At 36.8% G+C, this 16,354-nt stretch overlaps 2 protein-coding genes across 2 annotated transcripts; one reads left to right on the top strand and one right to left on the bottom strand.

Annotated features, from left to right (window-relative positions):
• The first annotated feature begins 1,097 nt into the window (after positions 1–1,097).
• On the top strand, positions 1,098–6,853 carry LOC110872354. Its single transcript, XM_022121134.2, has 14 exons — positions 1,098–1,258; positions 1,545–2,046; positions 2,264–2,489; positions 2,623–2,849; positions 3,492–3,902; positions 4,000–4,091; positions 4,772–4,834; positions 4,923–5,011; positions 5,106–5,399; positions 5,481–5,555; positions 5,654–5,718; positions 5,811–5,868; positions 5,958–6,123; positions 6,202–6,853. The coding sequence occupies exons 2-14, from the start codon at positions 1,628–1,630 to the stop codon at positions 6,594–6,596; spliced, it is 2,580 nt and encodes an 859-aa protein (XP_021976826.1). The 5' UTR covers positions 1,098–1,258; positions 1,545–1,627; the 3' UTR covers positions 6,597–6,853.
• A 2,637-nt stretch (positions 6,854–9,490) lies between these two features.
• LOC110872353 lies at positions 9,491–16,148 on the bottom strand. Its single transcript, XM_022121132.2, has 8 exons — positions 15,883–16,148; positions 14,402–15,552; positions 13,205–14,330; positions 12,415–12,694; positions 12,210–12,317; positions 10,945–11,223; positions 10,723–10,866; positions 9,491–9,998 (listed from the first exon to the last, which is right to left on the bottom strand). The coding sequence occupies exons 2-8, from the start codon at positions 15,543–15,545 to the stop codon at positions 9,810–9,812; spliced, it is 3,270 nt and encodes a 1,089-aa protein (XP_021976824.1). The 5' UTR covers positions 15,546–15,552; positions 15,883–16,148; the 3' UTR covers positions 9,491–9,809.
• Between the last annotated feature and the right edge of the window lie 206 nt (positions 16,149–16,354).

Below are 16,354 nucleotides of genomic sequence, written 5' to 3'. Positions count from 1 at the left end.
CCCATTCCTGTAACGAGTCCTAACGGTGTTTCTGTTTTGCAGCTACTCGTTCGAATCACTAATCATTGAAGCCATTGGTGTTGCTAAGGTCAGTGTTTCTTCAATAACCTTATGTTAACGAGTGTTTCATCACCACTGGTAGTTAGAGGTGAACAAAATGGATTTTTTTTTCAAACCCAAACCAATTTGGAACTGATTTTGACTTTGACCGATTCCATGTCAAACCGGTTTGTTCTTTTCCGGTTTGGTCAATTTTTACAACCGGTTTGAAAGACCAGATTTCGGTTCGTAAACCCGTTCTTGCGCGTACATTTTATTTTGAGTTAAATGTCATTTTAGTCCCTATGGTTTGGGCCATTTTGCCAGTTGAGTCCAAATATTTCATTTTTTGTCTGTGGGTCCAAAAATGTTTCACCATTGCTATTTTAGTCAACTGGATTAACTTCATCCATTATTTCTGTTAACGAGAAGGGCAATTCGGTTATTTTAATGGCCGAATTGTCCTTCTAGTTAACATAGTTACATATAAAATGACTGAATTGTTCTTTCTCATTAACAGAAAAAATGGATGAAATTAACCCAGTGGACTAAAATGACAACGGTGAAACCTTTTTGTATCCATAGGCGAAAAATGAAACCTTTAGACTAAAATGGTAAAATGATCCAAACCACAGGGACTAAAATGACATTCAACTCTTTAACTTTTTAAGACAAATTTAGTTTAATTTTTATATAAAATCAAACTTTTATTAATTTTTATAATTTTAAATGTGTATGTGTATGTATTTGTATGTGTAGAAACCAGTTTGTACAATTTTTGTTATATACATTTTTTATATAAAATACCGATTTTTTCTACTAGATTGAACCTGATTTATGTAAAAACCAGTTCGGTTCAACTTTTGACATGAGGGAGGGGAAACGATGTGGAACCTATGGTTTAGATTACAGACCGGACCGGTTTGACTTATACCGGTTTACAGTTCAGATCGGGTCGGGTCGAGGAACCGGTTTTTATGTTCATCTCTTACAAGCAGTAAAACAAGTTGACTAGTTGAGAAAATAAATTAAAAATGACAACTTTTACACCATAGTCTAAGCCCAAACATACAAAAAGTCCAAGCCCTCTTTTCTCAGGTGACTTCTGAAACCAAAGCGACCGTGTAGAGAAAGCAACCACAGGAACACACAGTAAAAACCACCACCACCGGTCACCGGAATTTCACGGTTGTTCTTCGACGGAACTTCACCGGAGAAGGTATTTCATCTCCAATTCCACTTCCTCATTGTTTCCCCCTTTCAATTCCCGTCAAATTTGGTCTATTCAAACCTAGGGCACACAATCATTCATCATGATCCTTAACCTTAAATTACACAATGTAGCTTATCAATTTGCTGTTTCGTTAATATAATTAGCATGTTTTAGTAATCTGTACGGATAATGTGAGCGTTTTAAGCGTCAATTTTGCAGTGGATCGGTTGCTTTTAGTAAGATCATAACTGAATTAACATGATTGATTAAGCTTCTGATTTTAATATGATAGGTAATTGATTCAGAATACAGTATTATATGCTTCTTCAGTTTATGAGTGTGATGGTACTGGTGTGTTGTGTTGAATGTTGATTGATGGCTGGAAATGCTGCGTTTGAGTCGGCTTCGACTAGTTCTTCTGAGCAGGTGTTTTCCGCAACTTATATGAATGGGCAGAGGGGGGGTAGTGTGGACAGGTCTGGGAGTTATAGAGAGGGTTCTGAGAGCAGGATGCTCGGTTCGGGGTTTGCGGTGCCACCGGCACCGCTGCGCGGTGGAAGTAGTTCAGTGGTAGCGTCGGATGATATCCACACCTTGTTACAGAGTATATCGTTGGAGCCGATTGTGGTTCGGCACCAAGTTGAATGGTATGATGAGTTAAGAAGGGTTTTGGGGGTTTCTGTTGGAAGCACTACAGAAGAGAATTCTTACAAGAAGCCCATCTCTCCAATGGCGGATTTGAAGGATCTAAAGCGTTTCAGATTGAGTGTTGAGGATGCTTGTGTCAAAGCTAGGTACTTTTTTTGTTTGTATAGTTTATTGTATATAATGTTAGGGTAGGTGAATTCTTGTAACTGATTTTCTTGTTACCATTTTTTAAGATGGTTGATGAAATAATAATTGAACTATATAGAATTGCTATCTAAAAATTTGAATTTGCTTAGATACTTACTGTTTCAGTACGGTATCTTGATCATTAGATGATGTTTGGTGTTTTCTTATTGTTAATAGGGTCAGAGCAAATAGGATTGATGAACGCTTGCGTAAATTGGATAAGTATTATGAAGATATAACCTCAAAGAAACAAAAGAGGAATGATTTAACGAGTATTGACAGATCAGGTGCTTTGAACCTGAAGATGGGTGCCCAAATCTACAGTATGAATCAGCGAGTAGAAGATCGACCTAAGAACATTCTTCTCAACAAGCGTGTTAGAACTTCTGTGGCTGAATCCCGTGTACGCTTATAATATAATTTAATAATTTATTTCATTTGGTAACAAATTGTATTAGTTGCTTTTGGCTATTGCCCATCAAGTATGTTTCTTTGTATGCTAACTCATTATTTGGTGTTTTCTGTCTTCATTGCAGGCAAAAGATGGAAACTTGCACGACGATAATGCTGGAGAATCTGTGTTTGAAAAGATTCGCAGGCTGGCTGCAGGAGGTGAAGGGTGGGATAAAAAAGGCAAAAGAAAACGGTCAACTGGCCCGGTTTCTACTAGACCTATAGACGATGATGGAGTGCCTAAAAGAGCTGTACAAAACAAGGTGGTTGTTGAAAACGGTTCACAACCACGTGATGCTCACATCTACAGGTACTAAATCACCCTGGATTATCTTCTATATAGTTTTTGCTTTTTAGAAATGCAAAACAAAATTGTTGTCAACCCTGTCTTGTTACACTCCGTTATGCGATCATTTGTTTTTGTAAAGGTCTATGCAGTTAATGCGGTAAAAAATCGGATCTCGGTCAAGGTATGCAGAATTTATATATATAACAATTTAACACCAACGATTCAGTATACCCTCCTACCATTAACAAATTAACCTGTTGCAACTTGCTAAACAGTAACAATTGTAGCAAGTAGGAACATTTAAGACTTAAAACACCAACATTTAACACTAACAATTAACAATTAAGACTTAAAACACTAATAGCAGCAATAAGAAGAAAGACGAATGGTAGAACTAAGAAGAAAGGTACTGATATCGGGAAAATCAATGATAGATCGGTCCAATATTAGTCAATATCGCCGATAATATCGGTACCGAATTTGACACCAATATGTTACATGGGGACTGATAACCAATATATCCGTGATATATCACCGATATTAACTGCATAGATTAAGATTTATAAATGGTACTTATCTATTTTGAGTAAATAGTGTTTTAGAGATATTGTAATTATGGCCCATGGCCCATATGTAAACTATTAGGGCTTCTCATATTTTCAGGTTAAATACGCGTGATGACTCCGTAAACAGCCGCAAACGTCCTATATCGTTAGGTTCATCGTCTCCTCCAATGGCAGCTCAATGGGTTGGTCAGAGACCTCAGAAAATGGCTCGAGCCAGGAGACCATTTCTGGTGTCTCTTGTCTCAAATCAAGATGAGAAAAGGATATCTTTTGAGAGCTGTTCACCTCTTGATAGCTCACCTATTTCCAAACTTGCAGCCAACGGTCCCAAGAAGTTGAATGTTAAGCTTGAAAGTCATGAATCTGTTGGTGCTCAAACCCGATTAACTGACAAAGAAGTTGTGTGTAGCGTAACGAATGCAACTGAATATAAGCACAACCCTCTTATCAGTTCAGCCGCTCCAAGGCCCTATCAAAGTCGTAAGATGGGTTGTAAGAAGAACGGAAGGTACGGAACTCTTTGACGATAAAAAGTATTTTATTTCCCTTTTCATATGCTTTAGTTATTAACTTATTATTCATACGATAATGCTGTTCTTTTCCAGTAAGCCCGGACGTAGGTTGAAAAAGCTTTCAGACCGTAAGGGGTTTTCCCATCATTCTCCGTTGCCAAACGTTAGCTCTCCTGATTGTCCAGGTACATTTTTAATATATTATTAAATATTAAATATTTACATATTTAATTTTTTAAATATTATATATATACACACTAAAAAACAAATGGTAGCTACAATACATATTTGTCTTCTAGTGTATTGGTTTTTAATAATTTTTTTATTATATAATAAACCCATACATTATATTAGAATTTAAAAGAGATAAGAGTGTGAACACTAAAACATAAATGAAATATTAATATTTTTTAAATTTTAATTTCACATTTTATATATTAAATAACATACACTTTTAGCCTTTTTAGTTTTATTTAATTTGATTTTCCCTTAATAACTTATGTTTGGTTACATTTAAAAAAACCAATTGTGTTTAATTTTTTTTTCTTGACGTTCCGTTGTAAATTTTTATTGAGTGTCGATGCTATGCTGATACTGTGACGAACCTAACCGATTCCGACTGAAAAACAACGGTACCGGTATTGGTATCGATATTCGTTCTCGTTGTTTTCAACTTATGTAACATGGGCCGGTATCTTTTTGGGCATATCACGACTTTTTTTCAACTTAGTGCTGGTACTGCATCGAATTAAACTGGTACCAACCGAATTCCCCGTCGCGTAGCGCTGGGAATCCAGAATCCTGCTAGTCAACTCTATTTGAGTGACGGAGTGCTCATTTTTTGTTAATAATTGTATTGTTGTAGGGGCATCTGATGATGATCGGGAAGAATTGTTAGCAGCTGCAAATCATGCTCGTACTGCTACCTGTAAGTCTTTATGCTGGTGCTTCTTTTTTTTTAAATATACGGATGTATATTTTATATTAATGTGATTATTATTTGCTTGCATGTCTAGATTTAGCATGTTCAAGTCCATTCTGGAAGAAAATGGAACCGGTGTTCGCGCATGTTGATTCTGACGATAAATCCTTTATATCCCAGCAGGTTGAACTATATTTAACAATACGTTTATTATTTCTATATATGAGAATCATCATCATTATTTAATTATTTGCATTCTAACTGTTTGCTGATCCAGGTGGATTCCGTCTCTGATCCACTTTCTGAAAACGGATCTTTCTCTAGGAAACATGACGTGGATAGACCATCTAACGAGTCGATACCGTTGTTCCAAAGAGTATTATCAGCACTTATGATAGAAGAGGACGTCAATACCCATGAAGGAGATGCAGGAAACATGCAATTTCCGAACCCTATCTGCGCTTCAACATATGATACACATAACCTTAACGATTCTACGTATGAAAACGCGGGTGTAGTTGACAAACTTCTACTGGAGCTCAAGAGCATCGGCTTGTGTCCAGAGATGCTGGTAGGCCCGTGAAATTATAACTATATTGATGGAGAAGTTTCTAGAACATTCTTTAACCACTCGTGCGTTTTTCAATGACAGCCTGTCTTGGAAGACGACGAAAACGACATGATTCAGGACGAAATTGATAAACTGAACACAAGACTTCATCAACAGGTTATTCAATGAAAGCTTTAATTGAACATTAGTTTTCCTTTTTTTTGCAACTATCTTTGGTGTTGATATATGTTCATTTTTTTTGTTTTATATAATAGGAGGTTAAAAAGAAGGCATACCTGGAGAAAATAAATAATAATATCGATAGCAATTCTAGAGCGCGGTAAAAATTTCATACCTAACGTCTTTTGGTTGGCCATATAGATAGATATCTGACTTTTAAAAATTTAAACGTCATTTGTTTGTCATACGCAGAGACCTCGAAACACGTGCCATGGATAGATTGGTTGAACAGGCATACCGAAAACTTTTGGTGAGCTCTTTTACTTGTAACTTTAGTATGCGTGTCAGATGACGTTTTTGCCCTCAGCTAACGCTTAACTTTTTTTTTTCCAATAATAGTCTACTAGAAGAAGCTCAAGATCTGGGGTGCAAAAGGTGCCGAAACAAGCCGCGTTGGCTTTCGGAAAGAGGACTCTTGCTCGATGTCATAAGTTCGAAATTTCGGGTACGAGTTGCTTCAACGAGCCTCCATTTCACGATATCCTTTCAGCAAAGCTCTCACCAGGTATGCCATTTTCTCAATTATTATACTTTTTGGTCCTATTTTAATAGAAAAGAATTGAAAATATTAACCATCTTTCAGATGAAGCTTTCGCCATAAACGGGCCATTATCAAACAGAGGCAAAAAGAAAGAAGTATCGCTCGATGACATCAGCACCACCAGGAAACAAAAAGCAAAACCAAGACAAAAGACGGGTCAAAGTCGAAGTCAAAGTCAAACACCGACACCCAAGAACAGATCCGACAATAAACACACGGGGACCACACATCCTACGGGCCCTTCATGGCTATCAACATCAAACAGAAACAATAACATGGTTAATGATTTAGACCCGTTGGAAGAAATGGGGGTCGGAACTGATCTTGGGGTTCCGCATGATCTCAATTCTTTTCTCAACTTTGATGAACAAGATCCAGAGGTGGATTTTACAGCCGGACTTGATATACCAATGGACGATCTTACAGAATTGTTTTGATTTTGGTCGACAAATCAAGTGTACATTTGTGTCGATCATTCTATTCGGAGCGCGCTCTGCATTATTAATAAGTTTATTATTATAACCGTGGCGATTATTTACAGAGAAATAGTAAATGGTACATTATACAAGAGAGGACAGATATGGTATAATTATAGAGAAAGTGGTTTGTAGGTGATATCATTGAACTCACAACTTTTTGTAACCTGAAGGTATTATTTATCATATATAATATAAAACTGTTTCTTTGATCTGGACTTGAAAGATAGGTTTATTACTATGACTGATAATGGTTAAAGTATTACGTAATTGATGACCAGTTTAGATTATTTTAATGTTTTGCTCATTATATTATATTATACATATGATTTTAAATATATTATACATATGATTTTAAAGCTATTCACTTCAATTCATTTTTTATAGTATTTGTTTATTTTAAAATAATATTAATTATTTTTATTGTTTCTATTAATGTCATCAAATTGGTTAACGTGTAATGTATTTAATTAAAATATACATATTTGTCGTAATGAGATTTATTTAAACGAACTAATAGCATAAAAGTAAATAAGTATAGAGTGTTTTTTTAGTCGTAACTTATAATGAGTGCTGACATCGTACCGGTATCGTGACTAATTGATCTGATTCAAACAAAACATTGGTACCGTTATTGGTATTATTCAAACCGGTATATGTATCAGTTATATACGCTTTATCCGATTTAATTTCTATTTAATTTGATTTTTCTCTAATAACATGCATTTGTTAACTTTTTTTTAACCTGAATACGCAATTTTGTTTACTTTTTTTTCTCGACATTTCAATATAGTTTTGTATTCAAAACAGAGTGTTTTTTTTTCATCCTAGACTATACACGTCCAGGTATCGTATGGTACCGTGATGAACCGAGCCGATTCCAATCGAACAACTATCGGTACTGAAATGATCGAAACTAGTATCCGTAATTGTTTTTATGGTTTTCAATCAAAATTTGTATTCAAAATAAAGTTTCTTTTCTTTTTTGTATCGTAAGCTATACAAATGTAGGTATCGTAGAGTACCGTGATGAACCGCGGCTGATTCCACACGAACAACATGAGTACCGACATCGACATTGAAATAATCATAAGCGATACCGATAATTGTTTTTATGGTTTCAGTCGATGTAAAACACGTGCCAAAGTCCTTTTGGACATATGAAGACCCTTGTATTTTGTTTTCTTTTTTTCCAAAGCTATAGCAAGGGCCGATAGTGTAACGAACCAGATCAATACTGACCGAATTCCCGCCGCGTAGCGCGGGGGAATCCACTTGTTTACTTTTAAGAAATTTGTGAATATTTTCAATTTCTTGAAATATACATGTTTAATAATCATGAACCGCCCTTTATATTTTAAAGAGTAAACCGCCAAAATGGTCCTTAAGACAGGGGCGCAGCTTAAGTGGGGTTCGGGGACCCCCCGAACTTTTCGCTCAATAGTGTTATATATGTAGTTTTTGTATAGAAATGTTTGGGTATATACGTTTTCGACCCCCCCGTTCTATAGAAATTTTTGGGTTTATACGTTTTCGATCCCCCCGTCTTTATTGTTAAGCTTCGCCACTGCCCTGAGATTTGGTCACTTTTGCCACTTTAATCCAAACCTTTTGAATCTTGGTCCCGTGGTTTCAATTTTGTTGCCATTTTCATCCAAAATCAAAATCTTGTAAGATTTTTGAGTTAAAATCCAACTATTTTTTTCTTTTTCTTCCCTATTAATGAAAGACAAAATGGTCTTTAACGTTTTAGTAAAACAAATTAAAAAAATCTGATCATTTTGCCTTTTATTAAAAGGGAAGAAAAAAACAAAAAAGCTGAATGTTAACTGAAAAATCTGACCAAATTTTGCTTTTGGATGAAAATGATAACAAAATTGAAACCATCTGGACCCAGATTCAAAAGTTTTTAGTTTTGGACTAAAGTGACAAAAATGACCAAACCTCAGAGACCATTTTGGCAGTTTACTCTATTTTAAATAATCTTAACAAAAACTAATGATTTTGATTAATAAATGTATAATAAAATCGGTTCAAACTAGAGGTGCACAAAAAACCCGAATCCGACCCTACCCGTAGGGTAGGGACCGGGTATGCATATTTTGTTCAATACCCGAAACCGGGTTTTTTATACCCGGTTTGTACCCGGGTTTCCATAAAACCCGTACCCGGGTTTTCGTAATACCCGGATCCGTTGTGTACAACAGTTTTTTTTTTTTTTGAACGTTTAGAGCTTGTGTCAGGCCTTTTTGGGCAGATTTCAAGGCATACAATATGTATAAGTAAAGGTTTCCATTATAATTCTATGTTTTATGACCAAAAAAAAAAAGAATCGAAAAACCTGATCTATACCCGAACCATACACGGCCGATACCAGAACCATACCCGAACCCTACCCAGACCTGGAAATAGGGTATTCTAATACCCAGGTATTGAAAACCCAAACCCGGATACACAAGGTATAGATTTTCTGACCAATACCCGAACCCAACACCGGGTATGGCCAAATACCCGAAAATCAAACCCCGGTCATACCCGTACCCGGGTATATACCCAAACACGGATATTAAAAAAAAAACCCGGTTTGTGCACCTCTGGTTCAAACCATGAAACCAATAAAACCGGCCAACCCACCCAATCAAGTCGGTCTGTCTTATCGTTTTCAATGGTCGAAATTTATGTCAAAACTGGCCAAACAGCCGAACCAGACCGCCTGGTTCGCCAAAAAGTATTGGTTCGTATCAACAGTAAAAAAAAAAATTATGTTAAATTTATATAAAATGATCATTGTACCCTTTAAATAAATCCCAGCCCGTTTTGATTTTCATGAAACAAATTGCAACAAAAACCAACAAAAAAAATAATTAAATGGCTACTTCACAAACTACTACTAAAATCACCACACTATGACTGTCATGTACAACAAGGTTGAAGATCATTTCACTTCCACCACAACATATCAAAATCAGCAAATTCACTAAAAACACAGCTTTTTTTTGGTTATAAACACAACTTGGGAAAGGGGGAGTGCACATGGGCCAGCATCCCAAAACATACGCATCTATACGCTTCTGCTGACTGACGTGACAGGTTACAAAAACCCGTTTAGAGATCCAACGCAACTCATCTCTACCCCAAAACTCGAGTATTAAGGTACACAGTTATGCAAATATTTCAAGATGAAATTGGTTCATAAGGGTATGATAACCAGGGGTGTTTTAGAGCTTCTGCGGCAGACGGGCGTTTCTTTGGGTTGATTTCAAGTAGATGAGTGACAAAATCGATGAACCCTTGATCGCCCATTGGGCACCGGTGCCTTAATGATGTCTTTTTCGGGATCAGGTATTCCAATCGGTTTGTGTCCTGAAGATATAGTAAAGTTACACCAGTTATGATACATGTATATAGAGAAAGTTTGCTCTTAACGTGCGATGGTACGTGACCACCAATATAACGTACGTAATTATGCAAATAACATGAGTAATTAGGGTTAACCCAACCCATGCGTAATTATGAAAACAATATGCGTAATTATGAAAATAATGTGTGTAATTATGTATTATAACATGCGTAATTATGCAAATAACATGCGTAATTAGGGTTTAACCCAACCCATGCGTAATTATGCAAATAACATGCGTAATTAGGGTTTAACCCAACCCATGTGTAATTATGTAAATAACATGCGTAATTAGGGTTAACCCAACCCATGCGTAATTATGAAAACAATATGCGTAATTATGAAAACAATGTGTGTGGTTATGTATTATAACATGCGTAATTATGCAAATAACATGCGTAATTAGGGTTTAACCCAACCCATGCGTAATTATGCAAATAATGCACGTAATAATGTATTATAACATGCGTAATTATGCAATAAGGTGCGTAATTATGCAAAGTTAATTACTATTGTGCCACCGCGTTCAATTGAAGGCCTAGATCGATCAGATGTGTGGTTCAGATGCTAGCGTACGCATCGCACGATAAGGTGATCATGTACGTTAACCGGCCTCCATGCATATAATCAGAACAAGATCAAAAACAAAAAAAATAGTATAACAATAAAAAGGAAAATTTGTAGTACCTGGTTACGCTCATAAAGCATGTGATTTTTGGTAAAATATTTATGTGTATCCCGTCCCTTGGCAAGCATATCTTGGTCAATCGGAGATATAATTCCAATAACCCGAGCAAGCAAAGTAGCTGGCGAATCATTTTGGAAAAGAACCTACAACAAAAACACAAAATATTAGTTTACACAAGTTCTAAACTACACTCAAGTCCCGAACATGTTTCAGACACTTACGTTTCCGGTACAAAGTTCAGCCAAAATGCAGCCGAGTGACCATATATCAATTTTTTTATCGTAAGGAAGGCCTAAAATAACCTCTGGTGCACGGTAAGACCTTGATTGCACATAAGAGCAAAGATGGTCGGTTTCAAAACAGCTGGATCCGAGATCGATAACTTTCACTTCACATCTACTGTAACTTTTCACCAAAATGTTTTCAGGCTTTAGATCACAATGTATAAGCCCGAGGCCGTGCAGAAACTGAAGTGCTTCCAAACACTGAATCGTTATCGACTGCACACACAGATATGAGAAAAAGTAAATACTTCATTAATTTTTCTCCACAAGAGAGCAAATAACTGGAGGTGCCAGTTTATATCCATTAACTAATGAATGGGTCGATTCAGGTTATGTTTAACGGGTCGAATAAGTAAATAATAAAAAAGTGATCATGAGGAAACTCGTCAAACAGGTTGAAAGTTGTACGAAATGTATTTATAATGCATAATACCTCCTAAATCATCTCGTTCATAAAACTTGAATTATTTTGAAATGCTAATTATTCATAAAAAGTAAAATATTGGACAAAACAAAAGGTTAGCAGTTAGGTTCAAAGAAAATGGGTCAAACGGGTTACAAGCTGACCGTATGTATTCCTAAATGCATAAACATCATAAATAGTTTTATTCAAATAATTAATTATTATTGAAATAACAAATATTGAGTAAAATGCCATTTTCGTCCCTGAGGATTGGCCAGTTTTGCGACTTTCATCCAAAGGTTTGTTTTTCCGCATCTGGATCCAAAAGGTTTGAAATCTTGCCATTTTCATCCAGCTAGTTAACTCCATCCATATTTCTCCGTTAAGTCAGGGGTACTTCCGTCCTTTTTGTTATCATAAAGGGCAATTCGGTCTTTTAAACTTTATGTAAACTCGCTAGAGATGTGTGAAAAAGACAGAATTGCCCTTTAAGTTAACAAAAATGACAGGAATACCCCTGACTTAACGAAGAAATATGGATGGAGTTAACGAGCCAGATGAAAATGGCAAAATTTTAAACCTTTTGGATCCAGATGCAGAAAAACAAACCTTTGGACGAAAGTCGCAAATCTGGCCAAACCTCAGGGAAGAAAATGCATTTTACTCTTAATTATTTATAGAATAAAATTTCTAGAAAGAAAGTGTTTTAGTTCGACCCAACCCTATACACACACACACACACACACACACACACACACAAAAAAAAAAAAAAAAAAAAAAAAAAAAAACCACAACAAACCTGCAATCTTGGCATTGTGAAATACACCTCCCCACCAGATTCTCTATTGAACTTTTGGAATTCATATAAGTTTGCTTTAAGAAGTTCACAAACAATTAACAAATGTTCCTGAAAATACACGCAGATAAAAATATTAAAACAAGAATCACACCACACAATGATGAAACAAAACAATATAAAAGACTGTAACAACATGATCACTTACTCGGTAATAAAAATAATCATAGAGCCTGAGAAGATGGTATTTATCACCAGGATCGTGCTTGTTGACAAACTTCAGGAGCTTTATTTCATCAAGACTTTGGTCAAAAAAGTCTTTATTATTTTTAATAATTTTCACACACACATCCATGCCGGTATGAAGATCATGCGCTTGAATAGCTTTGCTAAATGCAGCAGATCCAAGATACTCGGATACATGATAACGACCAGCGATTACCGAATTTAGAACGACGTGAAAATTCTTGTCCTCCTCAAAACCAGTTCTGAATAAACAATAAAGATACAACTATTTATCAAAATAAAGTCAAATCACTTTGACGAACTTCAGCCCAAAAATGAAAAAAAGAGTAAAATGCCATTTCTGTCCCTGAGGTTTGGCCAGTTTGTGACTTTCGTCCAAAGGCTTGTTTTTCCGCATCGGATCCAAAAGGTTTGTAACCTTGCCATTTTCATCCGGCTCGTTAACTCCATCCAATTTTCTCCATCAAGTCAGGGGTATTCCCGTCTTTTTTGCTAACTTAAAGGGCAATTTGGTCTTTTTCACTTGATGTACAAAGACCGAATACTCCGAATTGCCCTTTAGGTTAACAAAAGGACGGAAATACCCCTGACTCAACGGAGAAAAATGGACGGACTACGGAGTTAACGAGCCGGATGAAAATGGCAAGATTTCAAACCTTTTGGATCCAGATGCGAAAAAACAAACCTTTGGACGAAAATGACATTTTACTCAAAAGAAAAATAAAACTTTTTATTTTCACTTACAAACATACCTGTTTTTCCTGTGCACGATTTTAAGATTAAAGGTCTCGTATTCTTCCTCTTGGGCCTTTATCTGTTTCACTTGCTCTTGAACGGCAATCACTTCCTCATCTTCCAATAATGCCCCTGGGTCTTCTTCTATTGGATCAGCAACTTTTTCTTCATCTTTATGGGCCCGTTCGGCAAGCCCGTGAATCGACGACATTGTGGGAATGGAAGTTTCGGAATCTGCAACATCAGTCTCGTCTTCTTCTTCCCTTGAACTTTTACCAGTTGAAGAACCGTTACTTTTTCGCCTCCACGGTGGAATCAACTCATCAGTTCCATCTCCTATAATGCTTTTGTCGTTATTTGACTTTGACTTTGACCCGCCATCGTTAACATTTTTTAACTGCCCGTCTCTAGGTGGAGGAAAAGAAAATCCACCATCTTTAACATTTTTTGATTGATTAGAATCGTGAGTGGTGGCTTTCTTTTTCTCACTTTTGACCCGGTCAAGATTTCTTTCGTCGGACCCGTGTGGCGGAACGTTGACATCATTATCACGAAAATACTCAATGTCACCCTCACTTCCAAAAACGGCAACATCACTACTAATTCCAACACCGATTGATCTAACTGAACCGTGTTGATCATCATCCATATTAAGCCCCTCGTTTACCATTTTGGATTCACCAAACGTTAAGAGCTCGTTTTTCGGTGCGACAAAGCCCTGCCACGCGGGATCAGCACTCATTAAACTCAACTCTTCTTCATCCATTAACTCACCATCATACTGAACAGCGATATTATGTTGGTCACCCGATAAGTATGAATCTTCTTCTGCAAACGATTGATCATCATCGTCAGTTTTGTTTGGATTTCGTACTTGTGGATCGGGAGTCGTAACTTTCTCGTTATCACTTGGGTAATCGATTTCATGAGCTAGAAACCATGTCTCGTCTTCGATGGGTTGTCTCATGTATCCTACGTCGTCATCGTCATCGTATTCATCGGAATCCCAATATTCATGTGGGTAATCCATAGATCCACTTAAACCATCGCCGATAGTTGCGAAACCGGATACGAGATCAGAAGTGTCTTCGGTTATACCTTGACTTATTGACCGCCAACTACCGCCTACAGGCCTTTTTAAACCTAATGCATCAACCAAATAATAATGTCAAGTAATTTCATTTAAGATAAACAAGTATGTAATACTAACGTACCTGACGTGCTTATTTCTTGATCAATAGGAACATCAAGAAACGATCCGATAAGATAAGCATCTTCGGCATTAAGAATCTGTCCAGGCCCATCATGTTCATGCTTCTCATCCCAAGTCAAACTTGACAGTTTCTCAGTTGACTTGAGCTTGACAGGTGGCAGTCTAGGTAATTCCGACCCACCAAAAGCTTGCGGCTCATTGTTTCCTTGAGGTTTACCAAAGTACAAAGCTCTTCCAACCTCATTTTCTTGCTCTTTAATCGCTGCCATCATATTGTCGGTTTTTCGCTTTCCATCTTCTTTCTCACTAACACGAGTTGTATTGTTGTTGTTGCTGTTGCTATTATTATTGTTAGTATTATGGTTATTATTGTTATTGTTATTATTATTATAACTCGTTGAAGCCTCTCCTTCAGGAAACGGGAACACCGTTTTAACTGAACAAAACTCGTAATTCCTTGACCATGGATTTTCCACAAAATCGTCTTTTGACACGTTTCCCTTGCGCTGAAGATTTAGTTCCTTAGGTTCGATATTCGGAACCAGATTCGTCTTACTATTAGTTACGGGCCCAAGCAACGACACTTTTGTTTCTTCTCCCACTTTCCTATTGATGCGTTCTGTATCAGAAGCCTCGGATGGATGAATCTTTGACTGAGAAGAAATTTGATATTCTTTCACATTTTCTATTTTGATATTATCATCGTTATCGCTAGGATCAGCAGACCCGTTTCCCGGATCATATCTCCACGTATACAAATCAAGCAGATTGTCTTCGGAACCGTTAGAAATCATGAACTTTTTATCTTTCGCTCCAATCGGCTCATTGTTACGCTCTCCATCAAACGAACCAACTTCCCATTTTGAATCCGACCCATTCCTTCCGGTCCCACGATCTATTTCCTTCACTACATGTTTTTCCTTCGAAACTTCATCACTCGTTAAAGAAACCCGTCCTCGGTTGCCAACCGCATTCACCTTTTCTAACAACTCGCTTCCCGAATCTTTATCGTTTAGCTTAAGATCTCGCATAAAACCGTTCAAATCAGGCCGCTTACCAATCTCGTTTCTCAACGCTGCTTCAGCCCTATCAAACTTATTCCTTTTGAGAAACTCAAGTATGGCATCGACCCCCGAATCACCCATTTCTAAACTGCAATATACGCATAACAAAACCCTTAAAACCACAATAAAAAAACCAACATATGATATAACCCATAACAATGTCAATAATGATGCATAAAAACCTGTAACTTTTCACCCTAATCAAGAAGTTCAAACACAAATTTCAACAAATAACATCAATTTCAACTATATTGATCTAAAAATCAGAACTTTCGAGAAACCTACTAATCGTATATGACACAAACAAACAAACAAACAAAAACTAAACAGTGGGTGCAAGATTGGGGGTTTTAACTATAGATACACGTATGAAACTAGAATATATGTAATAGAAAGAGTGAAGAAGAAGAAGTTGTACCTAAATCCTCATGAATTAGGTGACGAATCGTACGTTTGGAGTGCGGATCTTCTTGTTTGATTGACGTCAGATTTAGCCCTAATTATGTATGAGAATTTAGTGAATTGGAGAGTTGAATGAGGAGTACAGCAGTAGATGTAGTGAGAATTGAATGAGGAGATTGAGGATTGAAATGATTTGTGAATTTATCGACAATGGCGAACAAGCCCTAGAGAGAGAGAGTGTGTTTACTCCATAAACGACTCTTTAGGTATATTCCCTACACTTGTGGAGGGGTGATTAAAAAAAAATGTGCCAATTAGGTATTGATGGTATGGTTGGGGAAAAAATTGGCGTTCCTTATGATTCAGGTTTGATTCTCACTTTTCCTCGTTATTTTCTGCGGTATCCAGGTGAAGAGCGAATACGTGTAGCGCCGGTTCAATTTGGATGGGAGCGATGTTTTACCCTTTATTCCACTGTCGTGCTTTCG

This window comes from Helianthus annuus, chromosome 8, assembly GCF_002127325.2.
Source record: "Helianthus annuus cultivar XRQ/B chromosome 8, HanXRQr2.0-SUNRISE, whole genome shotgun sequence".
Classification (NCBI taxonomy): Eukaryota; Viridiplantae; Streptophyta; class Magnoliopsida; order Asterales; family Asteraceae; genus Helianthus; species Helianthus annuus.
This window is presented reverse-complemented; position numbering and strand designations above follow the sequence as displayed.

What these genes read in the sequence shown, in the direction of transcription:
- LOC110872354 (XM_022121134.2), top strand. Translation starts at nt 1,628, where the DNA reads ATGGCTGGAAATGCTGCGTTTGAGTCGGCTTCGACTAGTTCTTCTGAG. An exon ending in CGTGATGCTCACATCTACAG is followed by an intron (nt 2,850 to 3,491) that starts GTACTAAATCAC and finishes TCATATTTTCAG; the next exon opens with GTTAAATACGCGTGATGACT. An exon ending in GGTTGTAAGAAGAACGGAAG is followed by an intron (nt 3,903 to 3,999) that starts GTACGGAACTCT and finishes GTTCTTTTCCAG; the next exon opens with TAAGCCCGGACGTAGGTTGA.
- LOC110872353 (XM_022121132.2), bottom strand. Translation starts at nt 15,545, where the DNA reads ATGGGTGATTCGGGGGTCGATGCCATACTTGAGTTTCTCAAAAGGAAT. An exon ending in TCAAGAAATAAGCACGTCAG is followed by an intron (nt 14,331 to 14,401) that starts GTACGTTAGTAT and finishes TTGATGCATTAG; the next exon opens with GTTTAAAAAGGCCTGTAGGC. An exon ending in ATGATTATTTTTATTACCGA is followed by an intron (nt 12,318 to 12,414) that starts GTAAGTGATCAT and finishes GTGTATTTTCAG; the next exon opens with GAACATTTGTTAATTGTTTG.